Below are 21,929 nucleotides of genomic sequence, written 5' to 3' on the forward strand. Positions count from 1 at the left end.
TACTTGTAGTTTTGTGTTATCCTATTTAATTTAGGAAGATTAGTAATGGAATGTTCATCATTATGTCTTTAAATTTAATATCTGTTCTCCCAAATTACTGCTCTGGTCACTGATAATGCTTGGGGTCCCTATAGTTCAATATACTTAGCACTTAATATCCAAATTTTCTTTATGATAAGAAAGAAAGAAACACTGATGACTTTAGAACAAATGTAATGGTGGTAACGAGCTCTGTAGTATTATTCAAAGAGGATCACTTGGAATCCCTATTACACTGGTTGTTATTTCTGTAATTTTTAGAGAAATATTTAACATCTCTATCTTCAAAGTACAGTGAGGATATTACCTATCTCCAATGAAAAATAAGATAAAATAGCTAATTCAGAGCCAAATGTAATAGAAATTTAAATAGCATATTCCTCCCCTTTCTTTTTACTAGTGGCTAGTACATTTTTCTGAAGCCTAGCAAAGTGACTTCTTTTAAGCAGCTGTTCCAGTTTCTGTTTGCAGGGTCTCAATAATTTGTGGTTATTGCCATGTTAGATACCCCAGTGTATCTAAAAACACAAATTATTTGTCTGTTTCTTGGAGGGGTTTCTTTAAGTTGAGCTAGGTAAAAAGAGCTCAAAAAAAAAAAAAAAGCAAAGTGATTGATGAGTGTAGGGTTTTTCACGTCAACAAAATTTGATTTGTTATATCCTCCATAGAATTCTATATACCCCTTCTCACTTTTCAGATAACTTTTCTGTTTCTCCTATTATCCTTATAGTCAAAAACAGAGCACTAAGCAAAATAGAAGTCTTTAGGATCTAATACAGCTATTTGAGGACTATCTTTTTTTTTTTTTTTTAAGCACCATGTTAGTAGCTGCTCATAAGAAAACCAGTGGGGACTTCTACTGTAAGAAAATATACTTCCTTGATTACAAATTAGTTTCATCAATTATTTGTAGTGCTTGCTTGGGCACTTTGTTTTCATCTTCTTAATCCCTTTTTAACTTGTCATTCATAAAGTTACATGGCAAATCTGTGAGATATATATATAAAGAGCCCTTTCACTTTTAAAAATTCAAAGATGCAATTTTATTTTCAAGTAACATCACTAGATAATTGTAGCAGTTTAACTAAAATCTCTCCACTTTCAGTATACAAAGATAAACACATCTGTGATTCAGAATAGTAAGGGTATTTAAAATTTCCTCTTATACGTTTGTATTCTATATTTTAAGAATGAGATGTTTAACATATTGGGTTTTTCTTCTTCCATGCATGCCACATGCATTAAATAAATGGCAGTCGGCAGACCACAGGGCAGCTTGGGACTCCCAGCAGGCAAATCCCCACCATTTGAGAGCTCACCTTGCAGCAGACAGACATGGTGGCTCGGTACAGGTATTTTCTGATTTTTGCATGAGTGATTATTTCCCAAATTTATACAACTAACCCTTTTTTGGAACTCATGGCATGATTCATATCTTAATGAAAAACTTATTGCTGAATTCTCCATAATTCTATTCCTTTGTATTTGACTAAAACAACCAAAATTAACATGGTCTTGAAAGCCCAGCAGGGATACTAAGATTTTTGCCTTTGCTCAGCAAGTGTTTGCAACAGTAATTAAGCAAGTCACACAACAAGTTAGAAGAACAGAGTGTATTACTTGAAATATCTGTTGAACTTGATTTACCAATAATAGGCTCAATTTTTAATGCTTTAAGTAACAGACATTTTTATACTTTTCCCTTTTAGTGTTTTTTGCCTCCTTCGAACATGTCAACTAAGTAGATATCTAAGTCTTCATCTTTAATACTCAGAATGTACTTCTGAGTAACTGGTCAATAAGTATGACCATAGTTTTTATAATGGTATGTTTTGTTTATATGTGTTGAAAATATTCCATATAGATGCTAATTTCAAGAGAAAATACTTTTGACACATCCCCCTCAGTTTTATGGATATTTACAAAGATTTAATGTCCTTTTTAAAATTTATTCCTTTCTCCCTTTTCTAAGTTCTTAGTGATAGCTACTATATTCTGCCACCCTTTGCCTCCCACATTTGATGTTTTATGTATATTGTAGAGGTAGGACAAGGTTACTGAGTCTTTTTTATTATAATGTTGGTTTAAGATCACTTAAATGCTGGTCTAAAGTTGCTGAGATGATGAGTGTTATCTCAATTTAAAATCTTGCAACAGTTTAAATCTTACACTGTTTTTTAATTTTCTACTACCTACTTCCACTTGAACATTTTTCTTTTTTTCCAAATCTGCATTTTTCTTCCAGTGTGTATGTGTGCTGTGTTTAATCTACTGAATCTATACTCTAGATTTTCTTCTAAATCTTAGGTTCTCGTATTTTATTTACCATTACATTTTAGAGATAATTTAAATTATGTGACTAATTATTTTTATATAACTTTGTAGTTTATGGAAATTTCTGTAATGTCTTACAGAAGTATTCAAATAGTCTTATAAAATTCTAGGGTGAGAGACTCAAAAGCAAGATTGTTTGCATTGTAAGCTGTTTAATGCATCTGATTCATATTATTGGAAAATTTAACTGAGCAGATTATATTTAATTGCACAACACATGTGTCTGTATGCATCTAAGTATTTTATATTTTTATAGCAAGTATCTTGCTTTGCTCTCAGGGAAAATGCAACAACTAAGGCTCTATTAGAAGGCTTTTCTACTATTTCTGTTTCATTACCACAAATACATTTTAGTTGCTTCTTGCTCTCTGGGATTTCCAAAGGTGGCTCATGGGATCTCTTTGGATTGTCAAAGAGTGAATGAGTTTGCTTATTGGCTCAGCACTTCAGTGCTTTATGCTGTTTTTTTTTTCTTTTTTTCTTTTTTTTCATATGCTTTCTAAGAGCTATTTTAACTTTGCTTGTCTCTTGTTTTCCCTTAAAATTTTTCTGCCTGTTGACTGTAGAGTACATATGATTTCACTCCTAATGCTCAATACATGGTCGGTTTTACTTGCTAGAATTCTAGTAACACATAGGCAAAATACAATTTTCCTCAGCTTCCTAAATAAGGTTTCTAACATTAACTGACCTGGTATGGTGGACATTAAGCAAGTTTGACAGTCATGAAAAATTTGTTAACAGCCTGTAAGTATGATCATGCATCACTCTTGTCCTATCCCAAAATAAAGATTGAATCATTTATAATCTCTAATCCTACCTACTTTCAAAATTTGATAAGTTACAGCACTTGGATAATTGAACTAATGCAATTGTAGTTTAAAATATTAATTATGAGGAAAGAAAAGAGTAAAATCTAAGCTAATATGACTGTTGTAATAATTGAATACCATGTTTGATTTTGACTGAAAGGAACCAATGTGTTGTATCATTCTCATTGTCTGTTAAAGGGAGAGATTGAGAGGAAAAGCTTTTTACCAGTACTGCATAGGAAAATAATTTTCTTTGAGATACTTTATGCAATGGGCATTCAGCTATCCACTGGACTAAGTGTAAAGCCTTGACTCTGCCAGATATACAGAGGTTTTACATGGCAAATAAAAATTGATCCTCAGTTAATATTAAGAAAATACCATTAAATAGTTGCCCAGGAAAGACATTGCCATAATAAGTAGATAGCAAATCTGGTAATTAAATAGGGTACAAATTTATGATATTTGAAAACAGAATTTGCTGACACTTTGGGGCTATGGCATTCATCCTCAATTTGTCTCACACTCTTCCATGGAGCTGATAATTGCTATTCATTTGGCACTCAGAGAAGTCTAGGCTATTTCCAGTTGACAGACAAGGTGAAATCCCTTGGCATTTACACCTACAGAAAATTTCACAAATAATTATTATTTCAGGGGTGATTTTAACAGGAAATAAGTAGTAGAGTCTCACTTCCTCATTCTAGAGTTACAATGTTTATTACAACTCAGTCATGTAAGTTACCACATTGATTTTATTGTGATTAAAGCATAAATTGTGGAGTCAGATCTGAGTCCAAATTCTGTCTTAAAATTTTCATCAGTAAAGTGGAGATAGTAATGGTAACTTCAACCTCATAGTTTTGTGTTATAGTGTAATTAAAAATTTTTAAATATTCAACAGAGGTTAGGACTTAGAAAGTAAGGAATAATGATCTATTGTATTTGCAAATTAAGAAACCTAAACCTGAATTATTTTCACCTGTCTCTGGGACATGAAGTATAGCGGTGCAGCCAAAAGAAAGCATTGTCAGATGCAACTTCACTAATTTGACTGTCTCTTTAGTAAAATCATGTTAATACACTACCGAAAAATACACAGTTTATAAACTTTTCCCGCTCATGAGACTAAGAATAATATTCATACATCTAAACATTTCATTTTGAATCTACCTTGGCTGGTACGTATTTTGGCATGGCCCTAGTGGAATCCCCCTGGTAATCATTAAGGCTGCGAAGCATAGCCCAGTGACTTTCAGCTTCTTAGCCATTTACTCTTTGGCAAATATGTATAATTACCTACCAGATGCTAGGCACTCTGCTGGATTTTTTAGATGAATACAAAAATAGCAGTGATCTGGTACCTTCCCCCATGGAACTTTATGTTTTGGGGCGAAGCTAATAAACGGTGTGGAATAAGTGGAAAAAATTACAAGATGCTGTGAGATTCTATGTGGCCAGAAGCACCTACCCAGGGTTAGTGGGTTAAAATCTCCTGAAAGAGATGTCTGTTTTTTCATGTTTGAAAGTGAAGAATTAGTAAACACTCTAACGAGGAATGAAGGTGTCAAGAGAGGAATGTACCAGGCAGAGAGAACACGCTTGAGATTGTGGAACAGAGAGACACAAGAAACTGAGTACAGTGCAGGCAAGCTGGAGTGTGTTGAGGCAGATCACAAAGGTCTTACATGTCTTGTTATTACATTTGGACTTTGAAGCCTTTGGGTAGAGAGAATTGGGTAGGTAGGGAACTCACTTGATCAGTGTTTTCTAACGATTGCTTTTGCTGGAAATTAGATTGAAGGGAAACAAGTCTTAGTTTCCCTTCAAAAGTATACCTGAGGACAAATGACGGGTAGCGAGATGAAGAGAAATAAAAGGCCTTAAAAGATAATTAGCAGGTAGAATTTCATTGGGCATAGTGGCTGAGAGGAAAGACACGCTTTCTCTGGACTTGTTTCTCCCTAGCAAGTCAGGATTAGGTTTTACAAGTTCAGAATTAGGTTTTAAAATGTGCCCCTGGCTGAGCAGGTAGTGGTATTCTCTTTTCCATTGCAGCAGCACCTTCCTGGCTCTGGAGTGCAGCTCCATAAGCCGAGCTGTGACTGGAAGCCTGATCCTGGGAGGCTGAGAGGTGACTGCATGCAGAGCAAAGAAGAGTTAGTAAGGACCCTACAGAAAAGCTATTTTCCATTTCACGGTATAATATCTGGTTGTTTTTGAAATCTCCTGTAACTGTGCAGCCTTTGGCTTACAGCTAAGGAATGATATGACAGAGTAGGTGGGGGAAAGGGCACAATCACAAATGGTGCAGTGTGTTCTACAGCCAGGCACCGTTGATGAAAGGGACGAATAGCTTTCATTTTTGTAGTAAACAGCCTGATTCTTTAATTTTAATCATTAAAACTTAAGAATGTTCATACAAGTGATGATAACAGAAGAATAATTGGACCTGTGCCTTGAAATGGTAAGAAAACACAGGTCTTTGAAAATACAGAGGAACTAATAAGAAAAATAAGTGATTGTTCAGTCATATCCTTCTATTCATAGATTTTGTGGCATTGAAATCTGTAAAAGAAGAGCTTTGGAAAGCGAATAGCTTCATCTGGTTTTGCAGGAATGTACTATATCTCCTGAGTACATCCTTTCTCCTGTGTCATTGGGATAATTAGCATTACAATTTATTTTTATATATTTGACAGTAACATTTACAGTAACATCTCAAGAAGTTAAACTACTCAAAGAATACTCTTAATACTTCTGTAAGTGAAAGTCAGATTGAAAATCCACTTTGGTTTATCTTTGTTGAAAGTGAATGAGGCTGTCAGTTTATCTTCAGGTCATGAGCTGGGATATCAAGAATATTGGTGATAATTCTAGCTAAAAGTTTTTAAACTGTTTAAGAAAGTGGATTTTATATTGTACATGAACCCTAGCACAGGTCCAGTGAACTTTTTAGAAACTTAACTAAATGTCATTTATTGGTGTTATTTCCATGTAGATGTTTTAGGAAAGCTGAGTACATAAATAAAATGTTTTAATATGTCTAATATTAAGCTGGAGATATGTTAATTTATATATCTAACCTCTGTTAAGACCTTGATAAAATGCTTATAAAAACTCACACAGAAATGAGGATGGTAATAGCATGACTCACTTGTGTGAATTCATTCTATTTGGAAGGATATATTAATTGGCCTTCAAATTATTGACTACAACAGTGCCATGTGTTTTTAATAGTACTCAAAAGTATGAGGATGATTTCTTTGGGCATTTGATTGAACAGGCACTGATGTATTTCTCACTTAACAGGCTCATCCTACCCTCTTAAACTCTGTTAATACGAAACTTAAATCTGTAGTCTGGCTACTTTATTTTAAACCACTTATAAGAATTGCACCAAATTCCTTCTCAACATATGAGAAAACTTCTTAAAAACAACAATAGAACCCCCTTTTAAATACCTGAATTACTTTTGAAAATGTCAAACCTCAAAGCATCTATTATTTTAAAATATAGTTTTATTAAGGAAGTGAACCAGTGATATTTCAGAGACTCTCATGTTTGATTCTAGTAATATTGCCTAAATAAATCATCTTTGAATATGGCTTATAAAAATAGTTTGTGTATATTTGTTTTATTGCTTATTGATTTAAGTTTCCAGGAATTTAGTGACCCATTACTTATTATAACAGTATGTCTTTGTTTCTTCTTTGTAAAACCCTTTGCAAAGAGACCACTGGTTTTAATGCCATAATAACCTGTCTAGTCACACGTGTTAAGTAGGTCAAATTTACAGAGAAATCTTTACTACATTGATTCTGTTATGACCCTGGGAGGAATTTTGACTTTTACTTAGGCTAGAAAATCTGGCAAGCCCAAAGGTTTATATTAAGAAATTGCCTAAGGGGCAATGTCAGTCCCTTCTAGATTGTTTTTGGTCAACTAGGTAGAGTGGGATTTGAAGCATTTTACTAAAAATAAGTTCATTCATGTTAGTATGACTATGTATGAATTAAAATAAAGTCAGATTATTTAGTAATAGTGCATGTATAGTTTCTGTTGCTGAAAATATTGAGTATTTTAAATTTTTAATAGTTGCCTAAAGTAAGGGATGACATATTTGGAAAGATATCTATAATTTGAGGGGAAGGGTTCCTCCAACTATCTATGACCATGGAGCAAAATGAAAGAAAAAAAACAATGTCGAATATTTTGTTGAGGGAAGAGCAATGGAATTTGTTCAGTGAGCCGTTTTGATTATCCACTGTGTATAAGGTACTCTGCTAATTGAAGGTGGGAGAGGATACAGAGGTATAAAGTAAGAAACCTGTTTACTAGCTCCCTTCCAATTCACACAGGAGTGCAGGCATTTAAAACATTAAGAATAAAGAACCAAGTATGTTAAATAACTATGTTTAAATATTTTCAGAAAGAGGGAGAAGTAAGAAGGGGGAAAGATAGAACCCAGTAGAATAACAGAAAGAGGCAGCACATACCCCAGAGGCACACTTACGGGCAGATTCTTCCATCTGGGTTGTGTCCCAAGATGATCAGTTTGGTTTTCAGCTGAAGGCACAGGTCTGGTATCCATTTCTAATACTTGTTCCATTGGGCCAGAGGAAGCTGAACTTGTATAATGCTTGGATTAAGCCAAATATATTGGTTGATTTCTAGTTACTTTCCTTTGGAAATAATGAGTATGAGGTGCTAGCCATTGTCAAATTAATTGAGTGGTTAGCCTCAGAGTCCTGTCCTTGTAGCTGGGAGTCTACACCGCCGCTGTAGGTGGGGCCAAGCGCCAAGATGGCCGCCGTTTGTGGAGCTCTCACTCTCTGCTGCTCATGGTGCTTTCTGTATTGATTTCTTTTCTTATTGAGAACACTGAGCTTTAGCAAGAAAAGGTCACATAGGGTCATCTAGGGTCACAGAGCTGCCAAGTGTAGAATTAGGCTTTCAGTCTAGACCTATTTCATCCAAAGTCATCATCAGTTTTTGGCAGGTGATCCAGAAAATTGCAAGAAGATTAGGACTGAGCCAAACAAATTCTTTTTAGAGTTCTGATCTAGGAGCAGAGTATAGATTGTGAGGTATTGATTAGAGGGTTGATGGTAGAGGGATGATTGTCACAGGGTAGCAGGGTTTCGTTATACTATTCGATGTCTATGCTTGACATTTTCCACAATAAAATCTAAACGAACATTTTTTAAAAATAAGTGAATAGGGAACTTTTAAAAAATGTGTACTCAAACCTCCATAAATCTTTCAAAGGTCTTGGTTTAGAAAGCTTGACTAGCATGTGGAGATTTGGGGAGAACATATAAAGATGTCAGGGAGAGTGTTGCCAAAGGGTACATGGGAGTTCTGTCCCTTCCCCTGTACTTTGCCCTATATTGCTTTTCCATCTGGCTGGCCCCAATTTCCTTTCAGAATAAAGCAGTGATCTAGTTTAAAAAGTGGCAAGTTAAGACTTGTTGTAAAGAATAAAGTCTAGGGAAATGTAAGAAATATGACAGTAAGATAATTTTCTAGGACCAAGAGAATTTTGGTAATTTGGGAGTTTTGTGACAGTTTTTTGTATTATTTTAGGACTTCATTTATGCATGCAAGCATTCATTTTCTTCAACAAGTATATGTTGAGTGCCTGTTCTGTGCTAGGTATAGTGGAGAGAGTAGCATGGGGCAACACAAGGTTCTGCTATACCAGCATGAAGAAATAAACCGAAAAAATCAAAATAGATAAATGCTAGTAACTCTTCTAATAAAGACTTAAAAATAGAGTATATCATCAAAGGATGTCTGGAAGTTTTAGAGTGTATGATAAGAAAAGGCCCATTTTAGAAATGTTCCCTGAAAATCTGAAAGATAAGAAGTAGTCCACTAGTAGAAAAAGAATTCTAGCCAGTGAGAATAGAAAACTGCAAGGCCTTATGGTGAGAATGAGCTTCACAAATCGGATGGAAGCTGGTGAGTAAAGGGGAAATGGTATGTAATCAGAGAAGAAGGGGCTTTGTAAATTGGGGTAAAGAGTATGGATCTTTATTGTAAATGCAATGGGAGGTCAACACTTGAGTTTTAACCAAGGAATACAGGTATTAATTTACATCTTAAAAGGAATGACCTGCTTGTTGTGTGGACAGTACATTAGTGGGGAGTGGGGGACAAGTAAAAACAGAAGACCAGTTACAGGTTTCTGCTCTTAGTACAGAACTAAAGTCCTGTACTAGTCATGAGGAACGCTGTTGAGATTTGTGATATAATTGGGTGATGAATGAGATGTGTTTTAGTCAATGTGAAGTATCACAATAAATCTTGAATTTGAGGCTTGAACAGTTGAACAACTGGTAATTCAGTTGGATAATGAAATTTCAGATTGAAAAAAAAAAGTCCTTTGGAAAGAACAGTATTGACGTTTGCAAGTGAAATAATTCATGATCTAGCAAGGTGCCAAAGGAGATGAGCACACCAGAGGGAGCTCATTGAGATAGAAGTTTTGGAGTTAGCTTTAAAAACCAAGGGAAGGGGTGAGAACACAAAAATTTCAAAATGAAAAGATGTTAAAAAACCAAATATTGGATGACCTTATCTTTAATAGAAATCTAGATTTCTTCTATATTCAGTTATGAAAAACTACATACTAATTGTTTTGTGTTCTTCATATTAACTTCTGATTTAAATACTTTTAACCTCAATTATACTTAATACCTGTTACATTGTATGTGTGTAATTTTATTTTCTTTGGCAGGTTGTAAGTTCTACAAATGGAGAGTTAAACACAGATGACCCTACTGCAGGACGTTCTAATGCACCCATTACAGCCCCTACAGAAGTAGAAATGATTGATGAAACCAAGTATGCATTCATTTTGCTTCTTTTAGTAACTTTTTGTTCTTAAAGTATACATGTTTGAGATTTGTAGTCTTGTATAGTTATGTCAAGAATTTTTGAATCAAGAAATAGGTGCATGCAAAATGATATGTTTAATTATTTTAATCACTAAATTTATGGTAATAATACAAATATAGTCATTTAAAAACTATACAAAAATTCTTGTTTAGATATCTAGATTTTTAGCTTTTTAAACGTTGCTACATGAAAGTTATTACTATCATATATGTTAATTTTTTCTCTTAACAATAAGGATAACTATAAGTTTTAATATATAGTGCATTCATTAATATCCTTTTTAAATTATTGTTTTGTGAGTATAAATTATAATAATACTGTAGGAGAAATTAAACATGAAAACAATAATTTCATTGTGGGCTGTTGCTGATGATCTCTCTCTTTCTCTCTCTCTCTGTTTTCTTATCTCTATCTCATATTTTTTGTGTGTGTGTATATAGCTGCCAGAAAGTGTTGAACATGTGGTGAGTTCTCAAGTGTAGACAGGCAGAAATAGCTCCATTGACTATAATTTCCAAGATTTTGCATTTAAAAAAAAAAGCCCTTCAATATAGAAATTACAATTGGTAAAAGTTGTTCAAAAATATTTGATATCATTTACATTGTCCCTGTAAAGTGGAATTAATTTTTGAGGAGCTCTTTTGCCTGCTGCAACTTTTTTGCTTTAAGTCACTTAGATTTGGGCACACTTGTTAATCACGTAGATGAGACACCAGCCCTGCCTGTGCTTGTGCTTGTGCATTTATTCTGTAATGCAGATGCTTAATTTGCTCTTTTTCATAGAAAGCAGTTTTTAATTTAACCTTTCTTATTTTCTGTTTGTAATTATTAAAAACACATAGTAGACCTCTTCTCCCATCCCTGTGGCATAACTAAAACAGTATTTCATTTACTGATAATATTGTCCTTGAATAAACATGCCATACATTGCTAATTTGCATGGGAAACTAGTATAGTATGGAAAAGTCTCTTTTTTTTTTTTTTCAAAGATTTTATTTGTGCATACAGAACTGGAGTACAGGCCAGAGGCTCAGGGGCGGTGAGAGGCTTCACCACAGACAGAGTGAGGAACAGAACAGGCAGATCGACGAAGTACACTGCTGAGGGGAGCAGTGGGCGGGTCAGGAGAGGTCTGCCACACCATGTGGTCACCTCCAGGGCAGGTGGGAATCGAACTCATGCGAAGCGGCTTTAGATTCTCAGTGCTGTGCTTTAACCCACTGCGCCACCAGGGAGGGCCCTGGAAAAGTCTCTTTTAAGTAAGTTCTGTTAATATAGATATTTATAAACCATAGTGTCCCTGTTTAGAAGGACAAATTTATTCTCTGACATTTGCTTTTTAAATTCTGAGTTTCAGGACTGAGTCATCCTTGAAGTGAATAAAATTTTCAGTCATCCTTGAAGTGAATAAAAAAACTTAGATTAGATTAGTAAATTTTGGAACCTTTAATCATAATCAGAAGCTATCCATATAATTTCCAAAATGATGTTTATAGACTGGCTGCAAGATGAGGAAACTTTTTTTGTAAACTTTTTTATTATCTGACATCATTGTTAACGTTTGTACAGTATTTGATTTCTCTCCTCAGGTGTAGTTCCCATAATTCCCCCCCTCCCCCACCACCATATCACCTGTGCACCATCACCATAGTCCCTTCTGCTCTCCCCACCCCTGTTTTGTCCCCTCTCTCATCCCCTCTCCTGCTATATCTCTCAGGTTTGTAGTTTGCCTGCAAGTTTTGTCTTTTTCCTGACCCTTTGTTTGATTTCCCAGTGTTCCACCTATAAGTGAAACCTTCCAGTATTTTTTTCCCCTCACTTATTTCAGTAGCAGATCTCTTCCACCTTCCCCATGTTGCAGCAAACGTTGTCTTTTTTTGATCACTAGACTAGTAGTCTGTCATATATATTATACCACATCTTCTTCATCCATTGATCTGTTTTTGGGTTGTTTCTATATATGCCTATACATTTTCAGTTGTTTCCATATCTTAGCTATTATAAATGGCTTATAAAATATTTATTTATATGTAGATATAAATATATACTATATATATCAACACTATATATGTAAATATTATAAATATTATAAACATAAGAGTGTAGGTTTCCTTTTGAACTAATGTTTTATGTCCTTTGGTTGGATTCCTACGCGTGGAATCACTAGATGTTATGGTAGATCCAATTTTAGTATTTTGAGGGTCCTCCACACAGCTTTCCATAGTGGTTGTACTAGTTTACATTCCCAACAGCAGTGTAAGAGGGTTCTTTATTCTTCACCTCCTCACTAGCATTTGTTATTCTGTTTGTTTTTTTTTTAATGGACCATTTTCTTCAGTGTGAAGTGGTATCTTATTGTGGTTTTGTGAACAAGTGTCTTTTTTGCTCTTCTGCCTATTTTTTAATTGAATTATTTGCTTTGTTTTTTGTTGAGTTGTGTAAGCTCTTTGTAGATCTTTGGTACCAGTCCCTTATCAGTTATATGGAGTGCAGATATATTCTTCCATTCTATAGGATGTCTCTTTGCTTTGTTTACTGTGTCATTTGCTGTGTAGAAGATATTTAGTTTGATGTGGTCCCAGCTGTTTATCTTTTCCTTCATTTTGTTTGTTGAGTCCTCAAAGATGTTTCTGCAGTGTGTGTCATGGAGTGGCTTGCCTATATTTTCTTCTATATATGTTACGGTTTCAGGTCTAACATTCAGGTTTTGTTCATTTTTAGATAGTTTTTGTGTATGGTGTGAGGTAGTAGTCCAGTTTCATTGTTTTGCATGTAGCAGTCTAGTTTTCTCAGCACCATTTATTGAAGAGATTACTGGTATTCCAGTGCATATTCTTTGTTCCTTTATCATGGATTAGTTGACCATATATGTGTGGTTTCTTTCTGGGTTCTCAGTTCATTTCCATTGGTCTGTGTGTCTGTTTTTATTCCAGTACCATGCTGTTTTAATTATATGACTTTGTAGATCTACTTACAACTAAATCTGTAACATCTTCCCAATTATTCATTCAATAGTTGTATTGATTGGATCTCAAAAATACCTCATGTTGTTTGAGCCATTAAGCAGATTACATGTCAGCAGAAACTATTGTAGTTACAGTAGGCTATGACAAATATTATGAAAAAGGTATTTAAGAAACCTCTTAAAACTTGTAAGGAAAAACCAGATTATTCATTGATAGAATGATCAAAGAATGCTTTTGGTAGCTTTGAAGGATGGCATAATTTAAATTATTTAGTTGAAATTAATGTGGGTGTGTATGTTCTTTGGTTTGGATTCTATCTTAGGTGGTAAAAGAGGAGGAAAAAAAGGATGTGATGGGCAGGTTATTCCTGGAGGAAGATTCTCCGTGCCCTAGGGTGTCATGTCCCTTTCCAGGTGCAACGCCATGTCCTTCATACCTTTCTAAATCTTATCCCTGCCTGTCTCCTACCTCATTTCCCATTCTAAAACCTATGTCTCATTGGTTCTGTGTGTTTGCCTTTGATATGTTACTCTTTATCATCTACTCTTTGAAATCTCTAATTTCTTGAAAACAGGTTTTTCATCTTCAAATCCCCACTTCCCCCATGCCTGAGACAGTACACCTCAATAAGTTTATTACTGAAGAATTGCCCAAATAATCAGCTACAGCCATGAAATGGATTATTAGTTGACAATATTAACAAATAAAATTGAACATATGCTAAATGGAAGAAGACAGACACAGAGTCACATATTGTATGGTTCTATTTATAGGAAATGTTCAGATTACACAAATACATGGACAGAAAGTAGATTAGTAACTCCAGGGCAGGAAAGAGGGGCATGGATATAGTAGTTGATGCGGTTTCTTCATGGGGTGATGAGAATGTTTTGAGAATAGATACTGGTGCTGATTTGCAAAACTCTTTAAATAAAAATCTTTAAATGTAAATCTAGTAATCTTAGAAGGGTCTGTTTTATGACTCATGAAATAATATACATCTCAATAAAATAGTTATTAAAAAGATGAAAGTGTGGTAGTTCAACTGCAGTAAAGCTTTACTCCAGATGGGACAGGAAGTCTTCAGACCTTCCCTATATTCTTCACCAGTTAAAAATACTGATATTCCCTTTTAACACATAAAATTTTGTCACCTTTGACATTTATTCTAACATTCCAATCGATAAGTTTATTGTTACATTCTTCACATCTTTGTTAGTCTGTGATTAGAAGTGTGAACATGAATTCTTACTCTCCATTGCACCTTATGCTGCTATTCTTGTGCTATTAAAAGTAGTTAGAATTCTCTTTCAGAATATTCTTTCTAATTTCCTCTCTTTCTCTTTATCTGGCACTAATAGAGGTCCCTGTTGTACTGCCCTGTTATTTAGAATGAATGAAGGATGAGACCAAAATGAAAATAAGTTGGAACCAACCTATTGGTTGAATTTAATGCTTTAGACGCTGGAGAAACTGCTGAGATTTAAGAGGAAAAGGGTTTGGTCATGTTTATGATGATAGTTTGAATGGCAGATTGGAGAGGTGAGTGAGAATGGGAAGTCAGTTAAAAGGCTCAGCAATGGTGGAGACAAGTTGAAAAAGTTCTGAAGTAAGTCAGCATGAGAGAACATGGAAATTTTGAAAGTCATTTCAAAATTGAGGTTGTAAGTATATGTGGGTGAAGGGGAGGACATTGGAGAGCGGGAAGGTTCTGTAGATTCCTAACTGGATTAGCTATGGTGGTCTTGTTTTCTCCTATGAATTCTGCTTGCTTAACTACAAAGAAACCAAGAGATCTAGAGATTTGAAATTACATTTTAGGCAGTAATTTTCTGGGGAAAATCATTTGTCTCAGAGAATTACTGGTTATGTCATGAAAGATATTTTCTCTATATAGTCAACAAGCAAAACTAGGAATGGTTAGATTTTAGTCTTCTAGTATATAAAGTCAGGCAGGTGCCAAAGATGAGCCAATGGAAGGGGTAGATAAGAGCTTCAGGTCCAGACAAAGAAACATGCTTCTGTATCTATGGTTCTGTTTCTTTTTTTTATATATAATTCTAGGAGAGGTCTGCCACTCCATTTGGGTCAACTCCAGGACCAAGAATCGAACTCACACTGAGACAGCCATAGCTTGGCTTAGCTGCACAGTGCAGCTGCATTACCAGGGAGAGCCCTCTGTGGGATTTTGTGAGAAGGAAGCATAGGAGAAAGGGAGGACCCTAGTCCCTTTTCAGTGTTAAAATTACATTGTCTCTCTTTATGTATTGCCTGCATTCATGGGGTGCTTTCCTATCTTTGGTGTTCTCAGCATGGGGCATCCAGGGCAAGGGTTCACTGGACACTAAGAAACAGGAATATGACCTAGAGAGAAAATTAAGACCCTCTAAAGAGCTGTGCTTCTTGGGAGTCAGATTTTTTTCCCCCAAGATTCTGTTACATGCTACTTTTTTTCCAGCAGAACTTCCACAGATGCTAAAATATGCATTTTATTAGTTTGCTAGGTTTGTGGCCTGTGGGTAAGAACTTAGCTTTAGAATTTTTATTGGGTTCTTACTAAGAGTTAGTGCCATATATGAAGTGTATCATTAAATAATAAATGAATACTGGCCATGTGTGTGTGTGACATGTAGGTCACCTCTTACGAAGTTTATGTTCATTAACTAAAAAAAAAAAAAGAGAGAGATTACAAGTAAATAAATGCATTTAGATTAGTACTAAGTACTCTGGGAAAAAAATTCAAGGACAGGAGACAATTGGTTGGAGACCTAGTTTATAAGCCACTAGGAATATGAACTGTTTTTGTAATCACTTTTATTTAAAAAAACATCTATGACACTACATATTTCCTTTTCTTGTTAAGTATATTGTTGAGGGCATTTTTGTTTCTGCAGTATCTGGATGTGCTCCCATTATATAAAGCAATGCTGCCCTCTGGTGGTAATAGATTTAAGAGGATGACAACTTTGGCAAATTCATTTAAGGCCTGTATTCTTTAGTGGGATTAATTTCTTTTTTAGATTGTCTTTGAATGTAAAAGGCCTCTATAATTACAATTCATTAAAAATCTCATTTAGCTCATATGAACTCTTAGAATAGCTTTCTGTATTAAAAATACAAAAATGAAGGAAAGATTACCTAGGAAATGGGAACTCAGCTCTCAAAACTAAAAATAGCTTAACGAGCCTGGAATAAGAAATTGAACAAGGTGAAATACTAATGAAGTGTGGAAAATCTGGGATTGGAATGTGTTCATCAAAACAAATTGCATTAAGGCGACCTCCCTGGTGACCAGCGAGTAAAGCACTGCACTGTGAAGTTATCAGCAGCCTCCTCTGCACAAGTTTGATCCCCAGCCAGGGAATTGCCCCACGTGCCATAGCAGATCTCTCCTGTCTCCCTCTACTCCCCTCAGCAGTGTATTTCAGCAGATCTACCTGTTCTGCTTCCCACTCTGTCCCTGGTGAATCCTCTCCCCGCCTGTACCAATGATTTCATTTTCCATAAGGTGAATTAACTCTTGCTTTTTTTTTTTGGCCAGGTAAGGTTCTTAAACTATGTGGTTTCTAAGCTTAGCTTGAAGATGTTGAATTAATATCCTTATATAAAGATACATTGCTAAGAATTACAGGGACATTTTTATAAGGTCACATGTCTAAGCTCTGAATGTGCAGCTTTTTGTTGATGGGGCACTATGTAAATAAGTATGCCTTACTCTGTTATAAAATATGATTTATAATTTACATTCTTACACACACACTGGACTTCAGTGGAAAAAATACCCAGCAGAGCCTCCCTAGATGGAGTGCTTCTAATCTTGATATTCTTGACTTTCTTTGAAGCGTGAAAGGGGAAAAGCCAGACTTTTAGAATGTGTGTGTTTTGCTCATCAGTGATTTTTATTTGAGTTCATCTCATTCCAGCCATAGCATTGCTCTACGTACATTGCATCTTCTCATGACTGGGTGAATTTACTGTGAGAAAAACCAGTTCTCTTAGGGATTACACCTAAACTTTTTGTGCACCATAGAAGTAAAATCAGTATATTTTCTTAATAGTTAGGCAAACCTGAATTAGGTTTTAATTGTAAAACTGAGTCACCTGGACTGTGCTATTTGAAATTTAAGTATAATCTCTTAACACTTTTTAATTCTTTAAAAGTTAAAGAATTAAACCCTTAATTCTTGATGGAGCTTAAGTTATTTTAATTAAAATAAAAACCTAAACATACCTTTTTTTTATAAGAAGCTCTCTTAGCTACATTTTTTTTTAAGATTTATTTATGCATACATAACTGGGGTACAGATCAGAGGTGCAGGGGGCGGTGAGATACTTCACCAGAGACAGAGAGGGGAGCAGAACAGGCAGATGGACAAAGTACACTGCTGAGGGGAACGGTGGGCGGGTCACGCCTCGCCATGTGGACCACCTCCGGGGCGGGGGATCAAACTCACACTGAAGCAGCTGCAGGTAGCTTACAGTGCTGCGCTCTAACCGATATTGCGCCACCTGGGAGGGCCTAAACATACTTTTTTTTAACCTTTATTAAAATAATATAAGCTTCACCATATTTAACCCCTAAAGAATTAAAGTGTTAGTTGACCTTCTTATTCTATCTCATATTTTTTCCTTTCCTATTTGTAAGTATGATGGGATGTTTGTTAAGTAGATTTTGTATTTCTTTTTGTTTTTGCAAATCAGCCTAATTCTTTTTTTTTTTTTAAAGATTTATTTATTTGTACATACAGAACCGGGGTACAGGCTAGAGGCTCAGGGGTGGTGAGAGGCTTCACCAGAGACAGAGTGGGGAGCAGAACAGGCAGATCGACGAAGTACACTGCTGAGGGGAGCAGCGGGCGGGTCAGGAGAGGGACACAAAAACATGTGGAAGGGGGGAAAAGAAATAATAAGAAGAGGCAATAGCTTCTAAATGCAGTGCTTTAACCCGATGCGCCACAAGGGAGGGCCCCAGCCTAATTCTTAATGAAAATTCAGTCCTCATTATTAGAATCATTATTGCTTTTTTAATGGCTACTTCAGCAGTCTTACACAACTACCAGGAAGTAAGGAGAGAATGACTGAAATTAACTTTATAAAAGCATGGCACAACCGGAGATTCAGTATCAAAATAAAATGTGATAGGTTAGTTAGGATACAGAAGTCCATAGCTTTTCAGTGAGACTGGTGCAAAAATAGCTTCTTTTAACATTGCATAGAATGTTTTGCTCTTCCTAAAAGGCATGTTGATGATAAACTAGTGATAACTCTGTAATAGTTTCACTAATACGAATGCTTCACCGGCATGTTCACTGTTTATCTTGCACTAGCCTGTTGCTTTTTAATATCATAGCGTCAACCTTATTTTGTGACATTTTAGTGCTTTTATAATAAAAGGTTGTTTTTCTCCACTTCCAGGTGCTGCTGTTTTTTCAAACGAAGGAAAAGGAAAACCATACAGCGCCACAAATGACTCTGGAGGCGGACAGATCACGGGGAGTTACTTATGTGTCCATCTGCTGTCTTGTGATTAAAATCATCTCTGTAGTGACCACATATATTTTCAAGGACTCACTCTTAGAAACAAACATGTCATACTTTCGTACTTCATCTTGTGGTTGTCTTACATTCATATTTTTTTCTAATTTACCTTTGATGGAAGCTTTAAAGTTTTGATGAAGCATGAGTGCTTTGCCCATCAATGAGTGGAATGGACCAATGAGGTGGTATTGATGAGTAAGTTCTGCAGAACACTTCTCAGAAGCTCTCCTCCTGTTGTAGAAAGCAGTACAGTATCTCAGATGCCAACCAGTTATATACCAATCTGGTTTTTTATAACTTCCTTAACAGCATAATCAAACGAGAATTTTCTCCATGATGGATTTTAAAAAAAGAGAATACAGAATAGCCCAAGTATTTAAAAGAAGTTCTAAGTTCATTTTTTGTGTGTGACATCAGCGTTGATTTTAGTATTACTGATGGTACTGCTATTCGTGAATCATATTAGCATTCTCTCTGTGAAATCATGGTACAATCGCTGCCCAGAGGTACTGAGGAAAAAGCGCTATGGTGTGGCAGATGGTTGGTCGTGATAAAACAAATCACAAGTGGCAAGGAAATAAGAGCTCCGCTTTTGTTACATCCCACGTGAAGTATAGTGTTGCCGAAGTGGCAAAAGTGCTTATTTTTAAAAATGCAAAATATTTGTATAATGTAACTTTATGCTTCCAGGTAATAATGTATGTTAGACAGCAAGAAATGAATACTTTTGAGAGATGAGATATCTTGGCGGTTTTTTGTTTGTTTGTTTGTTTGTTTAAATACACTAAGGAGAGGACGTAAATGTGAAACTCATTGCAGTGTGTAAGTTGAAATCAAAGCAGATCTCACTGAAACCTACCACAGAATGATTACATTCTTCCGGAAGCAGAAGACTGGATGTGCCATGCAATGGTGTCTGTTTATTATTTGCCCTTTGATAAAGAAAAATAAAAGGACCCTGTCTCAGCTCCCAGCAATAAAACCTGGGTTTCTCTATTGCCCTATGTGCACATTAGTTTCTTGTATTCAACTTTGCTGGTTCTTTAGAAGTTTTCCTACTTTTTAGCATAATTTTGATGATCAGAAACTATTTTGGAGAGGATGGGTCAGGTGCTTTGCCTCCAGTCTGTCGAAGTGCCTGCACGTGAACAAAGTAATGGTTCTGTCAAACAGGAAACCTATTCCGCGTTTCCAGTATGCTTTGTTTAAGCTGTACAAACACAGGTGTACTTCTGTCACATTCTGCTAGCCAGTCTTTCGCAGAAATGTTGAAAGGAAGGCTGGCTAGAAAGATAATTCTGTTGTTCGGATCTCATAGCTACCTTGGGCGTGTAAACCCGTTACTTCTACCTTCCATGCAGACCTTCTTTGTCTTTTTAAGTGCGTGCCCTGGACATGCTTATTTATTTTTATTGTCTCAAAGTAACATTTAAAATGTGTAATTAAAGTGAATAAATTTACATTTTGACTTCATTATTCCATTTACAGGGATTTAATTGTGGTTTGTAATTTATTTTCTTATTAGCCAAAAGTTCACTGCATTGTTTTTGATTAATTCGGCGCCCGTATGAATACTGCAAATCAGGACATTGTTTTTACTTGTTGCTCTGGATCCTGAATGATCATTTTAAGTTCTTGATTTAAAATACCTGCACTCATTTGCTGTATAATTTGGTCACCAGTTTCCATTCTATTTGTATACTGTCATCATGTCTTAAACTACAGGAGTTACAAGCTGAGTTTTTATTTTTGTTTGCTTTGAGCAAGGTAGATGGATGTTTTGGCCATTATAATGTGAAACCACTTCTTTCTTTACAGTATTTGACCAAATTTGTGTGTCTATGATGTTTGTAAATACATGCGATATCTGTATTTCTTATCATAAGCCTATTTAGTTTTATTCTCAGTAGGGTTTTTGGACTGTACAGTGTTTATATGATCTGAACTCCTTATACATAAGAAGGTGTGTATATTAATCCAATTATGGACTTAAAATATTTTAAAAGTATAAGTACCCTTATTTGCTGCAAAGACCAGTGTGTAGACATTTGCTTTTTAGCAATATTTTTAAGTGCTCCATTTTAACGCCAAGGAATAAACCTACTGGCAACACAAACTGGTCAATAATAGGTAATGCAGGTATGTTCAGGTTAAGCCAACGATGTTTTGCATTTTTATGCTTCTTTTCTGTCGACACTAATGAAGTCAACATTGCCTGAATGTCTGAATAATGAAACACATCCCTGTTTAAAAGTATGTAACTGAAAAAGAAATAAAAAATAAAGGTAGTTTTTTTTAAACTTGCTCTTTCCCCTTTCCTCTAATCGTGGGTAAAATAATGCCACTCACTAATTTAAGGTAGGAATATTTCAAATTCATTTAGTTTAGTACATGTGAGAAGCAGAGCTAAAGGAATGTGCTTTTGTTTTCTGTTTTGTTGTTTTGATTTATTGGAACCCCACTGAGAAAAGTCCACATGCAAAAGGATCTAAGCTGTCTTTTAACAAAGGTAACTACTCTCTGAACTACTAATAGATCATTTAACTAATACTAATAGATCATAGAACTAATACTACTAATAAACCAAGGGAAATGAAGAATCATTTTATTAACTTTTTAAAAATGAAGTTGTTATTTTCACATAAATGAGACACCCTTAATCCATTTGTAAGGAATGACTTTAAAATCACTGCAGATGGCGATCTGTGATGGTTCTCATGGTTTGCCATTGTGCTAAGTGCTGTTAAGGGGTTTCTCCTTGGTTTGAATGGTTCTCTCAGAGAGATGTGACAGGCAAAAAGATAAGGTGGAGTAGTATATACCAAGTCCAGAATATTGTGTCCTTTTAACACCAGTACTCAGAACAATAGAAAAAATTTAAACATAGAATTGTTAGAAGGTCCTTTCTAGAAAAATCTGCAATTTAATCTGAATGATTTCATAGTTGCATTACTTAGCACCCTTTGAATTTTAAGTGCTAGAAAAATAACTGAAGCAAAAAGGGGGAACATTAGCATATTTAGCAGCCTTCAGACACCCTTGATCCTGGGGCAAAGTTAGGAATCTATCTGTGTATCTCTATTTTGCTTTCTACCATTTTCTTTCTTAGGGAGATTTTTTTTCATTTGTAATGGTAGTGTATGCCCACCAGTTTCAGACTTCTACTCTATGATCTTAGTGACCTCAACAGAAGAATTGGCCAACTGATAAGGAAAACAAAGGCAAACCCAATACTCAATTTAAAAGTATTACTAGCTTTTGGCCCTCCCTGGTGGTGCAGCAGGTTAAAGCACAGCATTGAGAAGCTAAAGCCGCTTCCGCATGAGTTCGATCC

The 21,929-nt window shown here is 35.4% G+C and overlaps 1 protein-coding gene across 4 annotated transcripts in view; it reads left to right on the forward strand.

Annotated features, from left to right (window-relative positions):
* The window catches only part of CSNK1G3 (casein kinase 1, gamma 3), a 62,426-nt gene extending 41,304 nt beyond the window's left edge, over positions 1 to 21,122 (forward strand). The window contains exons 10-13 of one of the 4 annotated variants that reach the window (XM_004686665.2): positions 1,296 to 1,391; positions 9,931 to 10,037; positions 10,532 to 10,555; positions 18,473 to 21,122. In XM_004686665.2, the coding sequence (XP_004686722.1) occupies positions 1,296 to 1,391; positions 9,931 to 10,037; positions 10,532 to 10,555; positions 18,473 to 18,527 (282 nt within the window). In that variant the 3' untranslated portion in view covers positions 18,528 to 21,122. The remainder of the gene's footprint in view (positions 1 to 1,295; positions 1,392 to 9,930; positions 10,038 to 10,531; positions 10,556 to 18,472) is intronic. The other 3 variants (XM_004686664.2, XM_004686667.2, XM_004686668.2) reach the window with 3 other exon arrangements.
* Positions 21,123 to 21,929: the final 807 nt, after the last annotated feature.

Source organism: Condylura cristata, unplaced genomic scaffold, assembly GCF_000260355.1.
Source record: "Condylura cristata isolate star-nosed mole 26May11 unplaced genomic scaffold, ConCri1.0 scaffold00021, whole genome shotgun sequence".
Taxonomy (NCBI): Eukaryota; Metazoa; Chordata; class Mammalia; order Eulipotyphla; family Talpidae; genus Condylura; species Condylura cristata.